This window comes from Jaculus jaculus, chromosome 2, assembly GCF_020740685.1.
Source record: "Jaculus jaculus isolate mJacJac1 chromosome 2, mJacJac1.mat.Y.cur, whole genome shotgun sequence".
Classification (NCBI taxonomy): Eukaryota; Metazoa; Chordata; class Mammalia; order Rodentia; family Dipodidae; genus Jaculus; species Jaculus jaculus.
This window is the reverse complement of record NC_059103.1, coordinates 109187635-109210472: the sequence shown is the minus strand read 5'-3', so window position 1 is coordinate 109210472 and position 22838 is coordinate 109187635. Positions and strand designations below refer to the sequence as shown.

Sequence of the window (22838 nt, the reverse complement as noted above, 5' to 3'; positions counted from 1 at the left end):
TGCACATGGGTATGAGATATCTAAACCATGTGAAAATGTGAAGGCCAGATGAGAATGTCATGAGCCTCTTTCCATTGCTCAACTATGTGTTTCCTAGGGATGGAATCTCTCTCTGATTCCTGAGTTTACTGTTTTCATGAGCACCCATGGTTTTCTGGTTTATACCCCCCACAGGACTGAAGTTACAGATATATGCAGCCACATCAAGCTGTATATGTGAGTTCTGAGAAAATGAATTCAGGTGACCTCAGACTCCCATGCTGGAGTAGGAAACACTCTCACATATTGAGCCATCTCTCTAACCCCAATATTAACTTTAAGTGCACTTACATTTTATTCAATCAACAAATATTTATGGCATAATCACCATGCATCAGGTATTTTATTAAGCAGCAAAATAGAATGTGGAGCCAAATGAAACATGTTGTCAGCTTTAAAGAGATCAGATACTAGCAGGGACAGGTGTGGCTCCAGTCATTTAAGTAAATGAACAGCTTCAAACTGAGGTACAGTATGGAGAAGATACATTGTATCTGCTTATCAATACTATGGACCTTTTTCTTTTTATTGATTATAAATTCTACTGTATGAACCTGTTGGTTGTTGGTCATATTCCTACTAGGTTACCCTTATATTCATCTCTCCTGACCCCAATCTACTAAGGAGGACCCTCAGTTATTGGGTTATGGATGTTCACTGTAGGATCCAGAGTGCATCAGTCATGCATGTTGGGACTGGGCAATAGCTCAGGATGCTCCCTTCTACTCTGTGGCACTTACAATTGTTGTAGTCACCTTCGTAGAAAACACCCAAGAGCAGCTTGTAGGAGGAAAGGGTTTATTTTGCTTTAAAGACTTGAGGGGAAGCTCCATGATGACAGGAAAAAGTGATGGTTATGAATAGAGGGTGGGCATTACCCCCTGGCCAGCATCAGGTGGATAAAAGCAGTAGTAAAGTGTGGCAAACACTGGTGAGGGGAAGCTGGCTATAAATACCTATAAGCCTGCCCCCAGTAATACACTGCCTCTAGGAGGATCCAATTCCTAAATTGCCACCAGCTGGGTACCCAGCCCTTAGAATATCTAAGTTTATGAGGGATACCTGAAGCAAACCACCACATTCTGGCCCTGGCCCCCATAAACTTAGGACCATCCATAATGTAACATGCAATGCCTTCAGTCCAACTTTAACAGTTCCTATAGTAGTTATCAATACCAATGACATTCAAATCCCCATAGTTCAAGATCTTTTAGCTGAGCCATAATACTTAAAAAACATACCCTTAGAGATGTGGTCCTGCCCAAGCCCCGGGCACTCACTCAGTATCCCTAGTCCATTGGCTGGCTGGCAGGTCGATAGGCGGGTGGGTACAGGAGCCTGAGCATCACAGGGAGCCTTAGCTTTTCTCAGTCCCTCTGCTCTCTTCCAGGCACAGTCAGGTGACTGGCATGGCTCCTGGAAATCAACGAGAACTTACCTGCCAGGAAAAAAAAAAAAAAAAAAAAAAAAAAATATATATATATATATATATATATATATATATACATACATATATATGAAATAACAGGAAATTAGCAAGGGAAAAAGAAAAGAGGATAGCTTGACTACCTCTCAGAGAAAGCAGAGGGACTCTGAGATCATGCAGCAAAAGCAGAAGGCAGCCAATGAGAAGAAGTCTATGCAGCTGAGAGAAAAATAATGACAAACTTTTCAGAAAACCTGGGTGCTATTGCCATTGGGGTACATCATAAACACTAAGATCAGAATTTCTCAGGGTGACTAATCATTATATGAGTTATAACTTGTCCTTATAAAAAGACCATTTTAAACTTTTTAGCTTAGTGTGATGTTTTAGGACTATTCTTTAATGAATAAAATGCTAATCATGTATGTGAAAAAAATATACCCTTAATGGCACAAAATAAACATACACTGTAAAAGATGTCATTGGTAATAACAAGGAAAAAATGATCCAGTACAAAATTTAAAACAAAGAGTACAAACATCAAACTCTGTAGCTCCAAGTCTGACAACAACTCTAACCAGTGACAAGTCTCCAAGTCTCATACTTCTAGCCAGTGATGTGTCTCTTGTGATCCAATTCTGCCCACCAAGCTAGGCTAGTAACAGTCCAGGAAAATATCTGTTGCCAGCAGCTCTCTTTTGTAGCCATCCCAAAATCCTCGCACATATTGATTCTCCACTACAACACATGGTACATCCTCATCATTCCATCAGGCCTCCAACACAGGTAATTCAACAAGCCTACTTCACACTGACCAGGAACATTTCTAAAATACAAAACTGTGTTGCAAATTCAATGAACTTTTTTTCCCTGTCATTTGTTATACTTCATAGTACCAGGTAGGCTATCAATTTGTTAATCCAGGGGGGAAGGAATAAATCCAACTTTGAAGAACAAACATTCAGACCCCTTCTTCAAAAGAGTCTGCATTGTTCTTTCTGTCTCAATACGGATCAACTGCTCCAATCTCAATGGTTGCAATCTCTCAAACAATTGGAACTGAATGGGCAGGCAGCAGTTTCAGCCCAAAGATTTCATTTCTTTCTGTGTCATATCCATCTGCTCACAGCAGTCCATTTCTATGCAATGCAACATGGGCATAACAGCAAGCCTTTTACACATACTGCTTCGAGCTTAGCTCAGGCAAAGTTCCTTCTTCCCTTTATAATACAAACCTCATAGTCCTTAGTTCTTACTGCTATGACATCAATAAGCCTGTCACAAATAATGCATTAACTCCAGGAAGCTTCAACTCCCAAATAGCCACCAGGTAGAAACCTAGCATTCAGAATACATAATTTTATGAAGGACATCTGAATCAAACCACTACAACATCTTTCTGTCTCCTCTTTTTTAATGTTTCCTTAGCCTTGGTGAGTGTGTTATAAGACTACATTAGTATTAAACTCTTGGTAACATTTGGATTTCTTTCCTTTCTTTTTTTTTTGGGGGAGGGGGGATATTTTCTATCACCATTATACACAGCATCTCTCACCTGGGTGTCATACAGCCTACAAATTTGTGTCTTTACTTTTGCTCATGATACAAACCTTCCTTAGACTTACAAGTATAATTTCCCCTAGAGGCAAAATGATCATGACTGTACTATATCATGCTTCTGACTATAGTAAGAGAAAGACAACCACTTTTGAAAAGAATTTTCTGTATGGTCCACTTTTATTTCCAAGACTATCTCAAATATCATTCCTCTAATTTCTATGTTCTAGCCACTCAGGAAATTCAAGATTGCTGCAGTACTTATGCCTTCTACAACAGGGCTGTTGCAGTGATATTTTCTTTCTGTGCTAAGCTCTTGACCCTTGCTTTCTTTATCTTGGTAGCTTCATCAAATGTAAACTCACATATTGCCTTCATTGAGCAGGTCCCACTGTGTATCACAGGCTGGCCCAAACTCCCAGTCTTCCTACCACCACCTTAAGTACTGGAAACACAGGCATGCAACACCATTCCAAGCTCATATTACCATCTTCTATATAAATAATAAGTATTTAATCACTCAACAAAGATATTTAGGGTTCTGATCAACAGCAAGCACTGTTCTGTTTTTTGGACTGCACAGGAAATGAGGCCATCAGAGAGACTTCCTCTCCAGGGAATAAACAGAGGTTCTTGCTGTTTCATACATTCCCTATAAGTTTCCACCATTATCTCTTATATTTAGATTAAATAGTTAATTTCATTATATATTCAACTTACTATAAGAGATTTTCAATGATTCTTACGTTTTTAATATATCTTAGGAATGTGAGATGAAATAGATTATAATAGTCCTTTGACATAAATATATTCCCCTGGTTTGACAGTTTACAGAGACTAACACTCATTTGATACTACATGATTTCAAATCTTAGACGATAATATACTTTTGTAATTATATTTGTATATTATGTTGGCATGCATACTATATATCTATAATATGTGTAGTATATATGTTTAAGTGATATGTGATATAATGACCATATATCATAGAGGAATGCAAACTAATACTTTGCCTTGAAAATATCAATGGATTTGTTCATAATTAGTTTTGATAACATACAAATTAGGCATATGGCTTTATTTGTAAAATGTATAGCTTTCAGAATAAGTGGTCATTAATTAATTAACCAGTTATTTATTTCAGGAAGCCTTTATTCATCACATTTTACTCAGTGCTAGGCTTAGAAAGAGCTTACTAAATTAAGAAAGCATTTCACTGTCCAGAGGAATTTATTGTCCACCTAGATAGATGACATAAATGAAACAATGTAGGGCAAAGTGTACTAAAAAAAGTAAACATGAAAGAAGAAAGCAACAGAACTTGTCCTCACTCCAATTATTTTCAATTCACTTTCTTATTTAGCAAGACTAAACCAGCATAGCCATGAATTTATGTTACTGCAGGTAAAATTCACTGGTTTTAATGTGATTTCCAATGTAAAAAAAAAAAAAAAAAAAAGACTAACTAGTGTTTTGAATGATTCAAATAAAATGTGGAAGCAGCAACCCGGAATTCGCTGGAAGTGTCTACGTGAATAGGCTGTGATTGCTTTCTCTCTGATTAGGAAACCACAGTCTGAAGGCTTCCCTTGTAATGGATCTCAGGAGAGAAATAACAGTTCAAGAGGAGGTTTTCTTTTGCAGCTCCTGAGGTAAGAAAAAGTTAGAAGCAGTAGTAAAGGCCTGTGATCAGCCTTGAAGTTGCTGAGTGAACAAGAGCCTCAGGTAGCATTCATATTTTAGCCTGACCATGGTCAGAGCCTAGAACTTAAGATCTGTCAACAAAATTTCATTAAAATAAGATGACCAATGATTTGGATAAATCTATAGTCAGTAAAAAATGGAAAACAAATTTCCTCTTGATTGGAGTTAAGTAATCTTGGAGATCTCAACATTTTCCTAAATTGTTTTTAAGTCTTTCATAGGTATAATGTTTGTTTTATTTTTTCTTGGATCCTATGATAGTTTAAGATGTTAGTACTTGTGAAACACCAGAAAATCAACATAGAATATAATTTTTTTCTTCTAAAACTCCATTTAATCCAATAAAATTTATGCCAAGGGTATTATATGAGTTTTAAAAGTTCTTATTGATTTCTACTACTTATGATATGGATCTGATTTGGACTACCCCTGAAAGTTCTGTATTTGGTTCAGGGCAAAAATAAACTTACTTCCATTAGCTACAGATTGTTTTCATAGTGACCAATCCTACTAGGTGAAGAATTTAATGTTATTATGGGAATATTATTCATACTAGATGGCTTTGCATGTAAGGTATAAAGTTTAAAATGGTGCACTCTGTGATATTAAAGAATATGAAAAATGAATGCTGAGAACTGAACTTAAATTTGAAAAAACTAACATGATGACAATTGACAAATAACCCAATTAACATTACAGACATTTCAGCAAGTTGAAAAATTAGAAGCAAACAAAGCAAAATTTATTTCAATTAGAAGCAAAGTTTATAAAATCATTGTTTTCTACTTTAGGAAATCCAGGCATGATTATTTTTCTCAACTGCTTATTTATTTATTGTGCTTTAAAGAAAGACCAGTCATGTGTTACTACATGTCTAATGATTTAGGAATGCTGTGGAGAAGGTTTGTTTGAAGTGGACCCTTGGGCTTTAGGTCACCCTGTGCCATTGTATCAGTCTTTGATGTGCCTTGAGGGCAGAAGTGTGGGTTATGTCTGCAGCCCATCCCCTGGATGGCCACTGAGACTTAGATTTTTGCCATTTTGACAAAATATGTGACATAGCCACATAATGGAGAAATAATTTATTTTGACTGATAGCTTGTGAGGTTTCCATTCATGGTCAGCTGGATCCATTGTTTTGGATTTGAGATGAACAGAAAGTCATGGGGTAGGGACAATGGGTTGGTAATGCATATTTACCTCAGAGCAGCCAGAAAGCCAAAAGATGGAGAGGAAGGAGCCATAGGCAAGATATATTGTTACAGGATACACCTCCTTCCTAGCTTATACTACTTCTTAATACACGTGTGATGTAATGGCTCCATAGTGATTAGTTTAGGGCCCTTCTTGATCCAGCAACTTCTCAGTGATTATATTAAGTAATCAGGAACCATGCCTTCAACATAGGAAACTTTTGGGAGACATCTCATACATAAATTGTAGCAGAAAACCACAAAATTTTTGTTGGATGTGTGGGTGATTGTCCTAACCAGACAATGAACATAGAATACAGGATATGACTCACTATAAGGTAGTGTTCTGTATGAATGACAGTGATATAAACTTTAGGATGATGAAATGACTTTAGTCAAATTGACAGGAATGCATTTGCAACAGAAATAGAAGATGTTCCACCAAATAATTTTCATCAACTCTTATGGTAAAGAAAGTAATAAAATGTGCTCTCTCTAAAGATATCATTAACACTATATGTCCTCATTCATTAGAATAAAGAAAAATGACATACAAAGGAGTATGTTGCCATTTGGCATAAGTTTTTGTTATAGAAATTTGTCTATCAGTAGGGAAAGGGTCATGAGAATGACACAAATACTCAAAACTGCATGCTACTCTAATTGATGGTTTTAATTCTTTTATCAGAATCTCTCTTTAAGCACTGTCTTGTTTGCTTCTTCATTTACTTGTTCTTTCCTTCCTTTCTCTCCTCATTCACTCTTTGCCTTCCTTGCTATTCAAATTTAAGTGAGCAGAAGCCAATCAAAATTTCAGGTATCTACTTTAGATCTGGCTAGGTCTAAGTGACTTTTGAAGGACCTACTTATTTAGTAGAAGATATGAAGGATAAAGGAAACTATAGGAATTTAGAAAGAAGGATGAACCTAACAGATAGCAGGCCCTGCCCCAGTTCATCTGCCATTCTTTTCACAGCCTGAAAAACACTTCTACAACACTAATCCAGAAGCACTTTCCATGCACAATTAATAACATCATTGGCTCTACATATTCTCTTAGTCCTTCGTTTAGTCCATCATTTGCTTTATCAGCCTTATCAAAATGTCTAAGTATCATAACATCATCAAAAATTCCATATAACTAAGTCCCATGAGAGCTACAGGGTCAGGAACATGCGTTCCTTCTGACATTGTTATAAGAAGTGGCATAGGGTTGGCGTAGTGGTTAAGGCATTTGCCCGCAAAGCTAAAGGATCCCTGTTTCGATTCTCCATGACCCATGTAAGTCAGATGCACAAGGGCACACATGCATCTGGAGTTCATTTGCAGTGGCAAATGGTGTGTTCATTCTCTCTCTCTCTCAAATAAATAAATGAAATAGATTTTTAAAAAAAGAACTGTACATCTCCTTGCTTACCCTGCCTGGCTTCCTAGAGGGCATGCTGCCTTGAAATGACCTTATAGTATGAGTGGATGGAAATCAATTCTGTTCTGTCACTAAGAACCTATTGGGGATTATACCTCAGAAGGGAAGTGTCACATTCTCCTAAGAAACGCAAAGGTTACCATAACTAAATGATAGTGGTCTGTTGGGTGCCAGGAATTTCAAAGCAGATTCATCTAAAAAAATCCATATGGACACAACACATTTATTGCAGTCTTCCATTATACACCCATACCTCAAACATTTAGCATGTTGCCAAGAATAATACTCTAAGCTCTTTAAACCTTAACCAAATGTAAAAGCAGAGACCCACAGAAAATTAAGTCTTCAGTGAACCAATACATCACATTTATGAATTTTGTTCCTACTTATTCCAATGACTCTATGAAAAAGAAGAAATATTTTGAAAAATGTGCCAGATAAAGAAGTGTTTTTTGAGGACTCACTGGGAATACATCAATTAAATGAAATGTCCAGCTGAAATTATCAATAACTAGAAGCAGGAGAAGAACAACAAAAAGGGGGCAAGGAACTTACAGAATGTGGCTTCAGAGAAGAAACTAACTCAAGTTAGTTTATTACTTTAGGGAATACATTGATTTGAAATAGTTCATTTTACTTGGTGTGAAGCAGGCTGAAAAACAGTGGCATGGTTTAGAAGAAGGTAATGAAGTGTCAGTAATGAAAGTGACTTGATAGGTTAGAGTGGTACAGGTTGTGAATTCTAACTACTAGTGACATTGTCTATTTCAGTATAGAAGGCACTGCCTGAAGAACATTAATCTATGAGAAGAAAACTTGTGCTCAATAATTGTATTAACCACTAAATCCATGCTTAAATCATACCCAAATGCCAAAATAGCAAAGAAAAAAAATTCTATCGTCTAGATATCAGGCCTTGAAGTATATCTACTTACAGCAGGCTATTTCAGGATTATTGATGATTTTCCAGTAGATGAGCAAATTTGGATGAAAATAAAATGCAGTAAGAGTATAAAATCCCATACAATGTAGTACATCTTACGTAAAACCTTCATTGGGTTGTGTGGTGGTTTGATTCAGGTGTCCCTCATAAACTTACGTGTTCTGAATGCTAGGTTCCCAGCTGATAGAGATTTGGGAATTAACATCTCCTGGAGGCAGTGTATTATTGAGGGTGGTCTTATGGGTGGCCAATGTCCCCTTGTCAGTGTTTGGCACACTCTCCTGTTGCTGTGTCCCACCTTATGTTGGCCAGGGGCTGATGTCCACCCTCTGCTCATGCTATTGCTTTCCCCTGCCATCATGGAGCTTCCCCTCAAGTCTATAAGCCAAAATAAACCCCTTTTCTCCCCAAAGCTGTTCTTGCTTGACTGATTTATGCCAGTAGTCTAAATATATGAGTGGCAAAAATTTGTTTCCAATATTTTCTACTTCAAATAACACTGAGAAACATCCCTGCTGACTGAATGACTGAATGACATTAAGTTAATTTAATTTTTATTTAAGAAAAACATGTTTTGGAGTTCCTCCTCACCTTCTAATGCCCCAGTTTAAAATATTTTAATTATTTAGTATCACTGAGAAACTCCTACATCTGAGATACTATATTAAAAGTAAGCATATGATATTTGCCAAATATCTACACATATAACATTCAACAAATACTAAGTTGATCACTTATTGATATTAAAATTATAGAAAGAAATCACAGAAAACAATGTTATTGTTTTAAGCAGTTGTATCTGAAATGAAAAACATGATACCTAATATAAGATCTGGGTCAACATATATTCAACCTCATTTTCTATAACTTTTTCTTGTATATCTTCATAATAATTACATTTGATACTTACATTAAGCTCTTAAGGTAGTAAAAGATTCCAAGATACTCATTTGTAAATATTACCAAAAGAGTAAGAAACAATTATTATATTTCTATAAATATTATCCACAGGAAAAGATAGATTACAGTTTGATGAAAAGAGATAAGAATATTATATTAAAAATGGGAATCTGGACCTTAAGAAAAATAGGGCTTATTACCGAGTACTAGAAAGAAATTTTCTTTTATAAGTAATAAGACCATGTTTGTTCAGTCAAGCAGTATTAATATTTTGATAAGAGCAAGATTTAATATGAAATCTTAGATGACCAACAACTTGTATCAAATATTGTGCTTTTTTTTGAGCAGTATATTACGCTTGCTGAAAGTAATTTCTTTTTCAATTTAGAGACTCTCAGGACACTTGCCAAAGTGAAGGTGCAGACTGTATCACCAAGTCTATAAGTCCCAGCACCACCTTGTGAATGATATCTAAGTCATAATTACTCTAGTGAATTGAAGTAAAGCTTGTTAATGTCATAGATGTTCTTCAGTTCTCTGTAATTATCATTTAAACATAAAGTATTGTCACAGCATACCTGCAAAGATACACTTGTTTGTGTAGGAGAGCAGGCAAGGGACTGGAAAGGAACACTTTTTTTTATCTTGTACTGGTGTCTGCTCTCCTATCTGTACTGTATAGAGAAACAATTAAATGAAATATGAGTCTTGCAAGGATGCATGATGAGATTATATGCCTATGAAATTTATTTTCCAGTATTTTACCATGTTTGTTACTCATAATGTTAGAATGAACACTAAAGAAGGAAATGTCATTTGGGGATATATAGAAGTAAGTTCATAGTTGCCTAGGAGTTCAGGTTTTCTTTGCCTTCTTGTGACTTTTAATTTGTTGTTTTTGTGTTCTTTCTTCAACATAAATCAGCACGCTGAATGCAAACTCCATAATATGCATTTTCAGATAGTAGGATAAGATCTATTGGACTGAATTGTGAAAGTGGTTGTTGTTGGAAATAAGCAGTACTTAGAGGAAGAATATATAAATAATTAAGATAAACAAAATACAGTATTGCTATAACTACTCTTTAGGATCAAAAACCATTAGGTTTCATTATACTGTATATGATTAAAAATTGAAATAAATGTTAAATTATGCTAATTTGTTTAAAATAAAACAAAATAAAACCTGGAATTTTTGAGGCAGAGACAAATGTGTCAAATCCTTGCCTACTTCTACCCTCCAACCTGTGCTATTTTTGCCCCTCCAGGGACTTTTTGTTTTGTTTTCCCATTGCATAGAGGAATCCATCTTTAAGTGGCTCCTTTTTTAAAATAATGTGTGCTTGGAGCACGTTTACAGTTGAGCACTGTTATGTGTGTTATATATGTTAATCTGTTTAATTCTTTAAAATATTCTGAGGCTGGTAGGATTCTCCTTTAAAAAAAACATTATTTGAGAGAAAGAGAGAAAGTGAATGGGCACACCAGTGCCTCTAGCCACTGTAAAGGAACTTCAGACACATGCACCACCTTGTACATCTCACTTCCATAGATATTGGGGATTTGAACCTGGGTCCTTAGGCTTTGCAGGAAAGCACCTTAACTGCTAAGTCAGCTCTTCAGCCTGGATTCTCTTATATAAATGAGGAAACCGAGACTTAAAGAGATTAGGTTACTGATTCAAGCTCATTCATTGACAATTGGTGGAACCAGAAATTGACCTCAAGTCAGTCAGACTTTAAAACATGTTTCTGTAAGTATAAAAACTTTTAAAATTTAATTCTCTAAGCTCGTCCAGGAGGAAAATTATGTCATGACAGAATTCAGATAGGCTAACCTTTTACTCTTGAAGCACTTTCCAAGTGCTGCAGGGAAACTTTCTAAGCGAGGGCCTAACAATCTGATTTAAGTACTGTTTGTCTAATTACTTGAAGTCACAAAGTTTCAGCTTGCTTACCAAACTGGAGACATAGTGATAGTTACTTAATGGGTCACTGTGGTGATTTGATTCAGGTGTGTCCCATAAACTTAGGTGTTCTGAATGCTAGGTTCCCAGGTGATGGAGATTTGGGAATTAACACCTCCAGGAGACAGTGTATTGTTGGGGGTGGGTTTATGGGTGTTATAGCCAGTTACCCCTTGCCAGTGTTTGGCACACTTTCCTGTTGCTATGGCCCATGTTATGTAGGCCAGGGAGTGATGTCCACCCTCTGCTCACGCCATCATTTTCCCTGTCATCTTGGAACTTCACCTGGAACCTTTAAGCCAAAATTAACCTCTTTTTTTCCCACAAGCTTCTCTTGGTTGGGTGAGTTCTATTAGCAATGAAAACCTGACTGTAACAGTCACCATGAGGATAACATGTTATCACCAATGCAATTTTTAAAAGATCTCATTATTATGCTATTAGGAATAGACTCCTGAGTAGATGGATAAGATGAGTGAATAAAGTTTAATGTCTGAGGAGAAAACAACTAACATAGGAGTAAGGGATTTGGACATTTAACATTTAATTTGGCAATAAGAGAGATTAGGTGCACACATAAGAGACCTGGGAATGTGACAGCTGCCACATTCTGAAAAGATGAGTGAAGGCTGAGTTTCAGGGTATTGTATGTGAGATAAAGGAAAAGTAGAGGTTTAGAGCAAAGGGAGAGGGCCATGAAGAGAAGCTGGAGGATGAGACTTAATTACAACCTTGGAGTATTTCTTCCTAATTTATTCTTTTTTTAAAAAAAATTTAAATTTATTTATTTGAGAGCGACAGACACAGAGAGAAAGACAGATAGAGGGAGAGAGAGAATGGGCGTGCCAGGGCTTCCAGCCTCTGCAAACGAACTCCAGACGCGTGCACCCCTTGTGCATCTGGCTAACGTGGGACCTGGGGAACCGAGCCTCGAACCAGGGTCCTTAGGCTTCACAGGCAAGCGCTTAACCGCTAAGCCATCTCTCCAGCCCTAATTTATTCTTTAAATAAAATAATAGCTAGTGCTTTGGAGGGCTTCCTAGAAGACAGGGAAGCTTCTCAGAATTGAGCCCTCATGAAACTGAGGACATACAGAGAACTTGGAATAAGATGTGGAGAGCAGACTGAAGCATTCATATCCAGGATGTTTACATACAGTCTGGGTACAGAGTGGCACTTAGTAGCACTTGTGAGGATCACAGGTGACTACTGCAGGGATACACTCTACACCCCAGCTTACCAGGAAGGGCAGACACTGGTGCCACTGGTCATGTCAGCTGAGAGGAAAGCTCATCCTCCATTTGATTCCTGAATCAGATGTCCAAAAGAAACTCTTGATGTGTAAACTCCAAACATTCACTAGGAGGCTTGCTTACAGAAAGAGATAAGCAGGTTGGATTAAAGGACAAAAGCCCTAACTTAGTAACAAGTCATCATAGATAGTAACACAGGAACAAGAGGATGAGAAAAATCTAAATGATATCACAGAAATCCAAGCAGTGGATGATGGGGAAAGAATGCAGAAAGAGGTAGAAGAGCTCATTTCAGATCTCATAGTGGAATTAAGATGGAAGTGGGATCATAAAGAAAGGAACAGCCTGGCATGGTGGCACACAGTCAGCCTGCGCTAGAGTGAGATCCTACCTCAAAAAACCAAAAGTAAATAAATGAATAAAGAAAGAAAGAAAGAAAGAAAGAAAGAAAGAGCTGAGAGCAGTGTATTAAGGAATCATCACTTTTCACAACATTGAGTTAGGAGAAAACTTCATGTATGAAATACATTTGTTTTCAAAAGATTTTTTTGTGTGTGTGCACATGAGTGTGCATATTTATACATGGGCATGTGTAAGCACCTGTGCACCTATGTGTATGTGCTTGGGGAGGCCAGAAGACAACTTTCCATTTAGTTCCTCAGACACTGCTCACCTTTTTCTGAGAAAGGGTCTGCCAGTGGCCTGGCCCTTACAAAGTAGGTTCGTCTGCTTAGCCAGCAAGCACCAGGGATCCACTAGTCTCTATTTCCTCAGCACCACCATTATAAGTACATAGTAGCCCATTTTCCAGCTTTTGTCAGTTTTTAATATCAGAGTTAAACACTTTTAATTTTTTTTAATTTTATTTTATTTTTGTTTTTGAGGCAAGTTCTCACTCTAGCTCAAGGCTGACATGCAACTAACTATGTAGTCTCAGGGTGGCCTCAAACTCATGGCAATCCTCCTACCTCTGCCTTCTGAGTGCTGGAATTAAAGGCATGTGCCACCACACCTGGAAGCATTTTGAAATTTTAATGAATTATTCATTGACAAAATATAAATAATACAATTAATGAAGGAATAAAAAAGACAAGGAGCTTATTTGATATAAAGGGGAAACACTTAGGAATATTATTTCCTTTTGTGTATGTAGTGTTCGAATCTCTGTGTGTAAATATGGGTGCTAGGATCACAAACAGTTTCAACCCCTCTCAGACCCTCATGCTTCTGGGTCTGAAGGAGGACAGAGGAAGGTAGCTCATTTTAAGCATCTTTAGTTAGAGATTGAGGCCCAGAGAAAACCAGGAGATGCCACCCTACACGACATATCACCCGGGCACAAGAATGGAACTCTTGACAGTAATGGAACTGGTGTCTGATTAAGACTGATCTCAGTGCCCCTGCTGTCCAAAATCTAGATAGTCAGCCCCAAATGAGCCAGCTCAGGTGAGCAGTCTCTGGGATCTTCCCTTCAAATCTACAAACCATTCAGGTCTTCCTTCGGCCTATAAAGGTAACTGTGTTCTCCACTCCACTATGTTCTGTTTTCCTGGCTTTGCACTTCTCTTCTCTGCCTGCCTGCCTTTCTTCCCTCAGCTACAGGGCCTGGGGGGATGGGAGAAAGCATAAATTGTTTCTTGATCTGGAGGAACTCTCCTGCTTGCCTCTGCTTTATAGTTTGGTGTTACCTCTCACTTTGATTACATGCATGATTTTCCACTGGTCTCTAATCTTACCACATTTGTATTTCCCTTAAACCCCAGATCTATTATGTGGATGCTTTCACTAACTTTAAGTCTGCTACCTGGGTAATTACTCTAAAGTCAGGGTAACCATGAGTGAAACTCTCTTCATTATTCCTTTCTCTTCTGAACTTCTTTGTTTCTCCTTATTTTTTCCTGGAGCCTCACTATTTGCACTCTTACCTTCCCTCCACAGAAAAGCACATGGAAGATGGCATGTGAGTTATTTCTAAGTCTCCCTACATGTTCATCTAAGTTCTACCTTGCACATGCTTGCCACCATACCTCAGTCTTTCCTTGAAAGCCTCAGTTTAAATCCCCTCCACGTGTTTGCAGCTGTACTCCGGGTTTTCCCCCAAAACTTCAATTTCTCTTCAATTTACCTTATATACTGTGTAGTGTTTGCACATGAGCATGTGTTTCCTACTTTCCCTGTGTTACTGACTCTGTTCTATATTTCCTTCCTAGATCCCAATCTCCCTTTAATAAACACCACAATGTGTGCATTTTCTATAAGTAAACTTAATAATTATTAAGATATCCTTCTTGAGTCCATCTTCATCAACTCTTTGTTAAAGGGAGGACATAACTCAAACTTGGGGCTCATAAATTTGGGGGACCCCATCTGAACCCCAAAACTCCTATATCAGGGCCAGTGTTCTTTAGCTTGTGAGCCATTTCCCCAGACCCTGATATTATTTTATTTTTGTAGTCAGTGAATACAGTCAAGTTGGTACCATTGTTAGCCTTCTCCCTGCCCTCCCTTCCTCTCAGGGACCATCCTTGTTGGGGTATACAGGTCATACATTGTGGGGTTAGCCTTTAGTTTTGGGTAGAAGGAAATGTCTCTGCATATCATTACCCAACATGTGGCTCTGGCATACTTCCCACCTTTTTTCTTTTCTTCAACAAATTTCCCTGAGCCGTGTTGGGTTCTTATTAGGTCTGTTCCGTGTTGAGAACTTGTGTCTCTGAATATCTCGTTTGATAGGGGTTGATTATTCTCTGTGTCTATCCACTGTTGTGCTGGTTCCTGGTTTGCCAAGAAAACAACATTCTTTCATGTTTCCCCAATTATTCTTAGTTTCAGCTGGGGCCCTCTTGAGGCATGATGGGGTTGTTCTCTTCTTAGGATCTGTGTCCACTACACACTTATTGTTTAAAAATGTGCTGTTCAGTTTCCAGCAGCTGATGAGATTTTTGGTGGGTGTTTTGTTGTTAATGTCTAGCAACATAGCATTGTGATCTGATATCATGCAGGAGATTATGCCAGTCTTCCTAAATACATGGAGGCAGGCTTTGTGACCCAGTATATGATATATTTTAGAGAAGGTTCCATGTACTGCTGATAAGAATGTGTAATCCATGGATTTCGGGTGGAATGTTCTGTCAATGCCCATTAGGTCTAAATGTTCTACGGTTTTGTTGAACTTTTTCACTTCCCTGTTGAGTTTCTGTTTGGATAATCTATCTATTGTTGATAATGGTGTACTGAAGTCCCCAACTATGATGGTGTTGGTGGTTATTTCTGTTTCATTGTTGAATAGGTTTTGTTTTATGAATTGTGGTGCACCTGTGGTGTTTGGTACATAAAATTGATGATTATAATATCCTCTTGCTGGATTGTTCCTTTGATCAATAGGAAGTGGCCTGCTTTGTCTTTTTATATTATTTTTGTTTTAAAGTCTATTTTATCTGATATTTGTATGGTTATGCCTGCTTGTTTCTTATTCCCATTTGCTTAGAATATAATTTTCAACCCTTTCACCCTGAGGAGGTGTGTATCTTTTGTGGTTAGATGGGCTTCTTGAAGACAACAGATTGAGGGGTCTAATTTTCTGATTTATCCTGTTAGCTTGTGTCTCTTATTGGGTGAACTAAGGTCATTGATATTTAGGGTAATGACTGAGGTTGGATTTGATCCCTGCCTATTATGTTTGTTTATGTGGTTTGGTGTTTTCATGGACTTTGAAATGTTTTGTGGTTTCTTTGAGTTTGGTTACTGTGATCTGCTTCTTGAAAGCATTTGACTTTGATTATTTGGTTCTTCTGTGTGAAGAATTTCCTGAAATACTCTCTGTAGGTTTGGTTTTGTGTTCATATAGTTGTAAAGCTGAGTATTGCCATGGAAGGTTTTTCTTTCACCATCTATAATGAGGGATACTTTTGCTGGGTAGAGTAGTTTGGCTTGGAAGCCATAGGTTCTTAGAGTTTGCAGTGTTCCATTCCAGGCCCTTCTGACTTTCATGGATTCCATTGAGAAGTCTGATTTTGATGGGGTTACATTTAAAAATGATGTGTTGTTTTCCCTAGCAGCTTTTAAGACTTTCTCTTTGATTTCAATATTTAGAGTCTTAATGACAATATGTCTTGGAGAGTTTCTCCTTTGATCTAATCTGTTTGGAATTCTGTCAGCTTCTTGTATCTTGATGGGCCTTTCTTTTGAGAGAGTGGAAAAGTTTTCTTTGGTTATTTTGTTGAGTTAAGTTCTCTATGACTTTGGTCTGAATTTCATTCCCTTCTGGTATTCCCTTGATCTGAATGTTAGGATGTTTGAGGGTATCCCACATTTTCCTCTTGTTCTGTTCACAGGAAGTTTTGAACTTATTAAAACTTTTCCACTCTCAAACTCTTCCTTCTGTTTTGTCTTCCAGATCTGAATTTCTATCCTCCACATGGCTGACTCTATTCTTGAGAGCTTCTAAGGAATTTTGGGCTTGTTCAATTAGGTTTGCATTTTCTACTACTTTTCTATGTATGGTTTCCATCCCTCTATCAAGTTCCCTTTTCACATCATTTTCTGTTTTTCTTGATGCTTCTTGAAATTTCTCCTTGCATTTCTTTATGTCTTCATTTAACATAGCCAGGTGGATTTTTAGGTCCTTTTTTTTTTTTTTTTTTTGCTTTTTGCTTTCCTTTATATCCATTAGCTGTGTTTGGGCCCCTTCTATTTTCTTATCTATTAGGTCTAGTCTAGTGATGGCAATGTCCACATGATTATCAGTCCTTTGCTGCTTTTGTGTAAGTTCTACTAATAGCTTGGTCAGGGTTGCATTGCTCATAACTTCATTTTAGGATTCTGATCCTATTGTCTCTTCTATGTTTTGATTAGAGACATCCATTGTAGGACTGGGAGTTCTTATTGGATTTACTTGCATATGATTTTTTTTGTTATTCCTTTTGTATTATGGTCTGCCCATCACAGTGTGGGAGCAGGGAGAATGGGACTGTGGTCCTGATTGGTGGAGAAGGTGGTGTAGCTTTGTGGGGGGTGCTGAGATTGGGGGGGGGTGGTGGGTGGAGAAAGGGGCGAGAAACATGGGTCAGAGCAGAGCTGAGTGGGTGGGAAGTCCAGTGCTGATGGTTTGAGGTGGAGCAGAGTTGGTCTGAAGTCATGCAGGGTAGGGGCAGAGCAGAGCAGAAGGTCAGCAGTCATGTGGGCGTGGACCAAGTGGGACAGATCTGAAGTCTCAGTGAGGAGGGCAGGGCCAAGTGAAGCAGGTCAAAGGAAGTCGGGGGTGGGGGGGGTGGGGGGGGAGGGCCCATGCATGGTGGGTGAAAGTTGAGGGGGGGGCTGGGTAGAGTAGAGGGATTCCAAAGTCAAGGTGCAGGAGCTGGGGGTGGGGTGGAGAGGGGGTGAAGGGGGTCTGAAGACATGCCTGTTGGGGGATCTGTGAACACGCAGGTGGGGGGTGTGGATCCTGGCAATCACCTGTGCCTTGGGGCACATTTGGAATTACTGGCCTTGGTCTCCTTGCCTGCAGTTTCTGAAAGAGTAACTTGAGGCTGGGACTCTGGCTAGGATGGCCACTTGGGGTGATTGGGATACTGATGTTTTACCTGAGAGTATGGGAATCAGCCAATTCCTTTTTTGCCCCTCTACAACCTCCCACTGGTGATCTATTAGAGATTATTCTCCCCTAAAAGTCTCAGTGACCCCTTAATTCCTTGGATCTCCTTCCCGGGAGTTGTGGCATGGTTAGGCAGATGCCATCTTGACCGGAAGTCCCCCCGATATTATTTTCTTATACAAGCTTTGTATGTGTGAATTTGTATCTATAAGTGTGTGGGGGTGGGGATGAGATCAATTAGATCCATTAGAGGAAGTGGAATGAAAGATTAGTGTATGTTACATCAAATATGCAATCTAGATGTTATGAAATAGAGCCCCTGTACATGTGTAATATAGAATAGAATTTGTATTTAGCTATAATATTTTATTAAATTATAGTCAGAGTGTTGATCATATTTAAATAAATTTCAGTCATAAATCTCTTTGTTAAGTAACGTGACTGTTTTCACTACATTTGCTGCTCTCATAAGCTCATATCCATAGAAAACAGCACCTGCCCCACAAAGCTTTAATTTGGACAGCCTAGGCTTCTTAAATCCAGGCTGCCATGTTATTGAAGGCTTTGACCTTTTCAGGTAGCTTTGCAGAGCTGTCCTGTCTTCAGTCCACAACTGGCTTGTTGCTACAGGAGCGTACAAGTAGACACAAGACTCCTTGATTCCATAAACCCAGTAGAAGAGGCCCCTTGAATTGGAGTCCAAGGATTTAGTTGTGATTAGCCCTGATCCCTGCTTGAGAAGGAAAAGATTGGCATAACATCATGCTTTATGCCTTTTCTATATGTAAGTTTCTTTATTTGCTTATTTATTTACTTGAAAGGGAGACAGAGAAAGAGAGAATTGTGTGCGCTAAGGCCTCTAGCCACTGCAAATGATCTCCAGACACAAGCACCACCATGTGCATCTGGCTTACCTGGGTATTGGACAATGGAATCTGGGTCCTTAGAATTGGCAGGCAAGCACCTTAACTACTAAGCCATCTATCCAGCCCCCTTTTTCAGAAGAACCCCAAATGGCTATCAAAATACCCTTTTTTGCCCAGTGGTTGCCAAGCTACAAGGCTGGCAAATGGGACTTTCTGGTCAGTATCCATAATTGATGATGATAGAATTCCATTTAGTTCTCTGAAGGAGGTTGGTCCCTTATCTTGGTTATAGAATTGTGTTTCCCCATTTGGTAGGGGTCTGATCTTATGGAGTGACAGCTGTAGTTAGTGAGTGAGGAGTTGCTGAATAGCATCAGAGGCCAACATGTTCATAAAGCTAAAGTCAATTCTTAAAAGCACTTGAGTTTCTGATCAGCCTTTCTGGGGGCAGCTGTCCCTACAACCCTTGAAAGAGACTATAGCTTATTATTTCTCTTAGCTGTGCAGGTCTACCATAGAACCTGAAGTTCACTGGTACTTCCAATATGAGATGATCTTAATATTGGGAACTTATATTTTCTAACTCTTCTGTATAAATTTTAAGGAAAGTCCTTAGTTATATTTAACTCTACTTCAGCTTACTATTCATAATTAGAAGAATAAACATTGACTGAAATTAGATTTTAAAAATAAGTAGTATTGGGGCTGAAAGGATGGATTAACAGTTAAGCACATGCCTGTTAAGCCTAAGGACCAAGGTTCAAGACTCAGTTTCCCAGTATCCATGTAAGCCAGATGCATAAGATGGCTCATGCATCTGGAGTGCATTTGTAGTGGCTGGAGGTCCTGTTGCATCCATTCTCTCTCTCTCAAATAAACAAAATAAAAATGCAAATAATATTAAAAACCTGAAATACAATGTTAATTTATATGGATAGAAATTATATCTATATGTACGCTATTTATATGGTCAGTAGAACACTATATTTGACAAAATACATTACAATTTTTTGAGTAGTGATGTTTCAGTATTCTTTTTTTAATTTTTATTGACAACTTCTATATTTACAGACAATGAACTATGATATTCCCCTCATCTTCCCCACTTCTCCTTCGCAACTCTACTGTCCATCATATCCCCTCCCTCTCTCCATTAGTCTCTCTTTTAATTTCATAGCATCATCTTTTTCTCCTATTATGAGGGTCTTGTGCAGGTGTTGCTAGGCACTGTGAGGTCTTGGATATTGAGGCCAAATTCTGTCCAGACAGTTGTATGTAAGGAGTGGTACCTTTCCTTTGACTCTTACATTCTTTCTAACATCTCTTCTACAATGGATGCTGAACCTTGGTGGGTGGGAGATGTTTCATTGCTAGACACTCCTCCACCCCTTCTTCTCAGCACTATGTTACCTTTTGGGTCTTCTCAGTGGTCATCACCATCTGAAAAGAGAAGCTTCACTAACTAGGAATGAGAGTAGCATTAATATATAAATATGAACATTAAGTGTAGTGATTTCAGGGCAATTTGGTGAGAGTAATATATGAATTTTTCCAGACAAGAGCAGGCTTTATATCTGTAAGGCTCATGACCTCCCCTGCCATAGGCTTTTGATTAGGTTTTCAGTACCAGGCCTGTATTCCCTCTCATAGAGTGCGCCTTCAGTCCAATAGAGAGCAGTTGGCTTTCCCCATAGCAGACATGCCACTATGTCACTCGTTCAGTCATCTGGCCTGACTGGCCAAACTTGAGGCTTCCAATGTCCACTGTTTTCACCACTGATGAATTCTGACTCCTATAAGGCTACATACAGTGCAGCTTTATAAAGCTTTCAATTGGCTAGGCTTCAGGGAGATGGTATTCTGCTCATCACCAGCTTGATTTCTCAGTGACTTTCAGGCACATGAAGTCTTCAGCAACAGGGTCTTAACATCTGTTTCTCAAGGGAAATCAAGGGCCTTAGCAATACCCTATAATGTTTTGGAGACAACACGAACCTCCCTGGCCAACAATTCGCTGGTAGCTATCCCATTCCTGGCACTTAAAATTTTCTAGTAACAATCCATGGCTCCTGGATGTGCCATTATCCAAAAAGGAAGGTTTTCATATGTCTTATTCAGAATTTCTTGAATTTTTATTGACCCTTTCCCCTCCACCCTTCTTTTATACAATCTCTTTTCCTGGCCTCACTTAGGCCTTTCTACTCCCTGTAGTCAGTTCTTCTACTTACATATATACATTACCATCCCCTTAAGTCTGTTCTTCTCCTCCCTCTCTTAGAGCCTTTTTCTAGCTTACTGGCCTCTACTACCAATTTTTGGTTCCAGCTCACACACAAATCTTTACTTTTATAGCTAGGATCCACATATGAGAGAGAACCTGAGACATTTGGCTTTCTGGGCCTGGGTTACCTCACTTAGTAGAATCCTTTCCAGATCCATCCATTTCCCTGCTAATTTCATAAATTCATTTTTCTTTACTGTGGAGTAGAAACCCATTTTGTAAATGTGCCTTATCATTATTATCCATTCCTCTGTGGTAGAACATCTAGGCTGGTTCCATTTCCTAGATATTGTGAATAGAGCAGCAATAAACAGGGTTGTGCATGTATCTTGAAGATAGTAAGAAGAGTCATTAATATATATTCCTAGGAGTTTTATAGCTGGATCATATGGTAAACATATTTTTAGCTGTCTCAAGAACCTCCACACTGATTTTCACAATGGCAGTACCAGATTACATTCCTACCAACAGTGTAGAAGGGTTACCCTTTTTCTTCATTCTTGCCAACATTTAGTGCCATTTGTTTTTTTAATGTTAGCCATTCTGACAAGAGAGAGATGGAATCTCAAAGTAATTTTAATTTGCGTTTCCATGATGGCTAAGGATGTAGAACACTTTTTTAGATTTTCATATGACATCTGCATATCTTCCAATGAGAACTCTCTACTTACTTTCATAGCCCATGTTTTAACTGGGTCATTTGATTTCTTATTGTTCTAGGTTTTTTTTTTTTTTTTTTTTTTTTTTTTACTTCTTTGTATATTCTGGATATTAGTCCTCTGTCAGATGTGTAGCTGGCAGATTTTTCTCCCATTCTGTAGGTTGTCTCTTTGCTCTATTCACAGTGCCCCTTGCTGTACAAAAGCTTTGTAATTCAGGAGATCACAGTGGTTGATTACTGGTTTTATTTCCTGAACAGTTGGGGTTATATTCAGAAAGTCATTATTACTTATATGTTGAAGAGTTTACCCTACCTTTTCCTCTAGTAATTTCAAAATTTCAGATCTAATATTAAGGTCTCTGATCCACTTGGATTTGATTCTTATGCATGGAGAAAGACAGGGATATATTTTTATCCTTCTAAATATAGATATCTAGTTTTCCCAGCACTACTTGTTGAATAGGCTGTCTTTTCTCCAATGAGTATTTTTGGCATTTTTGTCAAAAATCAGATGGCTTTAGCTACCTGGATTAACATCTGGGTCTTCTATTCTGTTCCATTGATCTACATGTCTGTCTTTGTGACAATACCATGCTGTTTTTATTACTATGGCTTTGTAATAGAGCTTAAAATCAGGTATGGTGATACCAACTGCCTTATTTTGGTTGCTCAAAATTGTTTTGGCTATTCGAGTTTTTTTTGTGCTTCCAAATGAATTTTACAATTATTTTTTTTTCTATTTCTGTGAAGAAGTCATTGGAATTTTAATGGGGATTGCATTAAATGTGTAGATTGCTTTTGGTGAGATTGACATTTTCACGATATTGATTCTTCCAAACCAAGAATGTGGGATATCTTTTCATTTCCTTATGTCTTTTGCAATTTCTCATTTGAGTGTGTTAAAGTTCTAATTGTAGAGATCCTTCATTTCCTTTATTAAGTTTATTCCAAAGTACTTTTTTTTTTGAGGCAATTGTGAATGGGAAGGATTCCCTGATTTCATCCTCCTCATGTTTGTTGTTACTAT

The 22838-nt window shown here is 38.1% G+C and overlaps 1 protein-coding gene across 1 annotated transcript; it reads left to right on the top strand.

Moving 5' to 3' along the window:
• The first annotated feature begins 1448 nt into the window (after window positions 1-1448).
• LOC101613925 (small EDRK-rich factor 1-like) lies at window positions 1449-1699 on the top strand. The gene is made up of 2 exons (XM_045142574.1): window positions 1449-1500; window positions 1563-1699. The coding sequence occupies exons 1-2, from the start codon at window positions 1449-1451 to the stop codon at window positions 1697-1699; spliced, it is 189 nt and encodes a 62-aa protein (XP_044998509.1).
• The last annotated feature ends 21139 nt before the right edge of the window (window positions 1700-22838 follow it).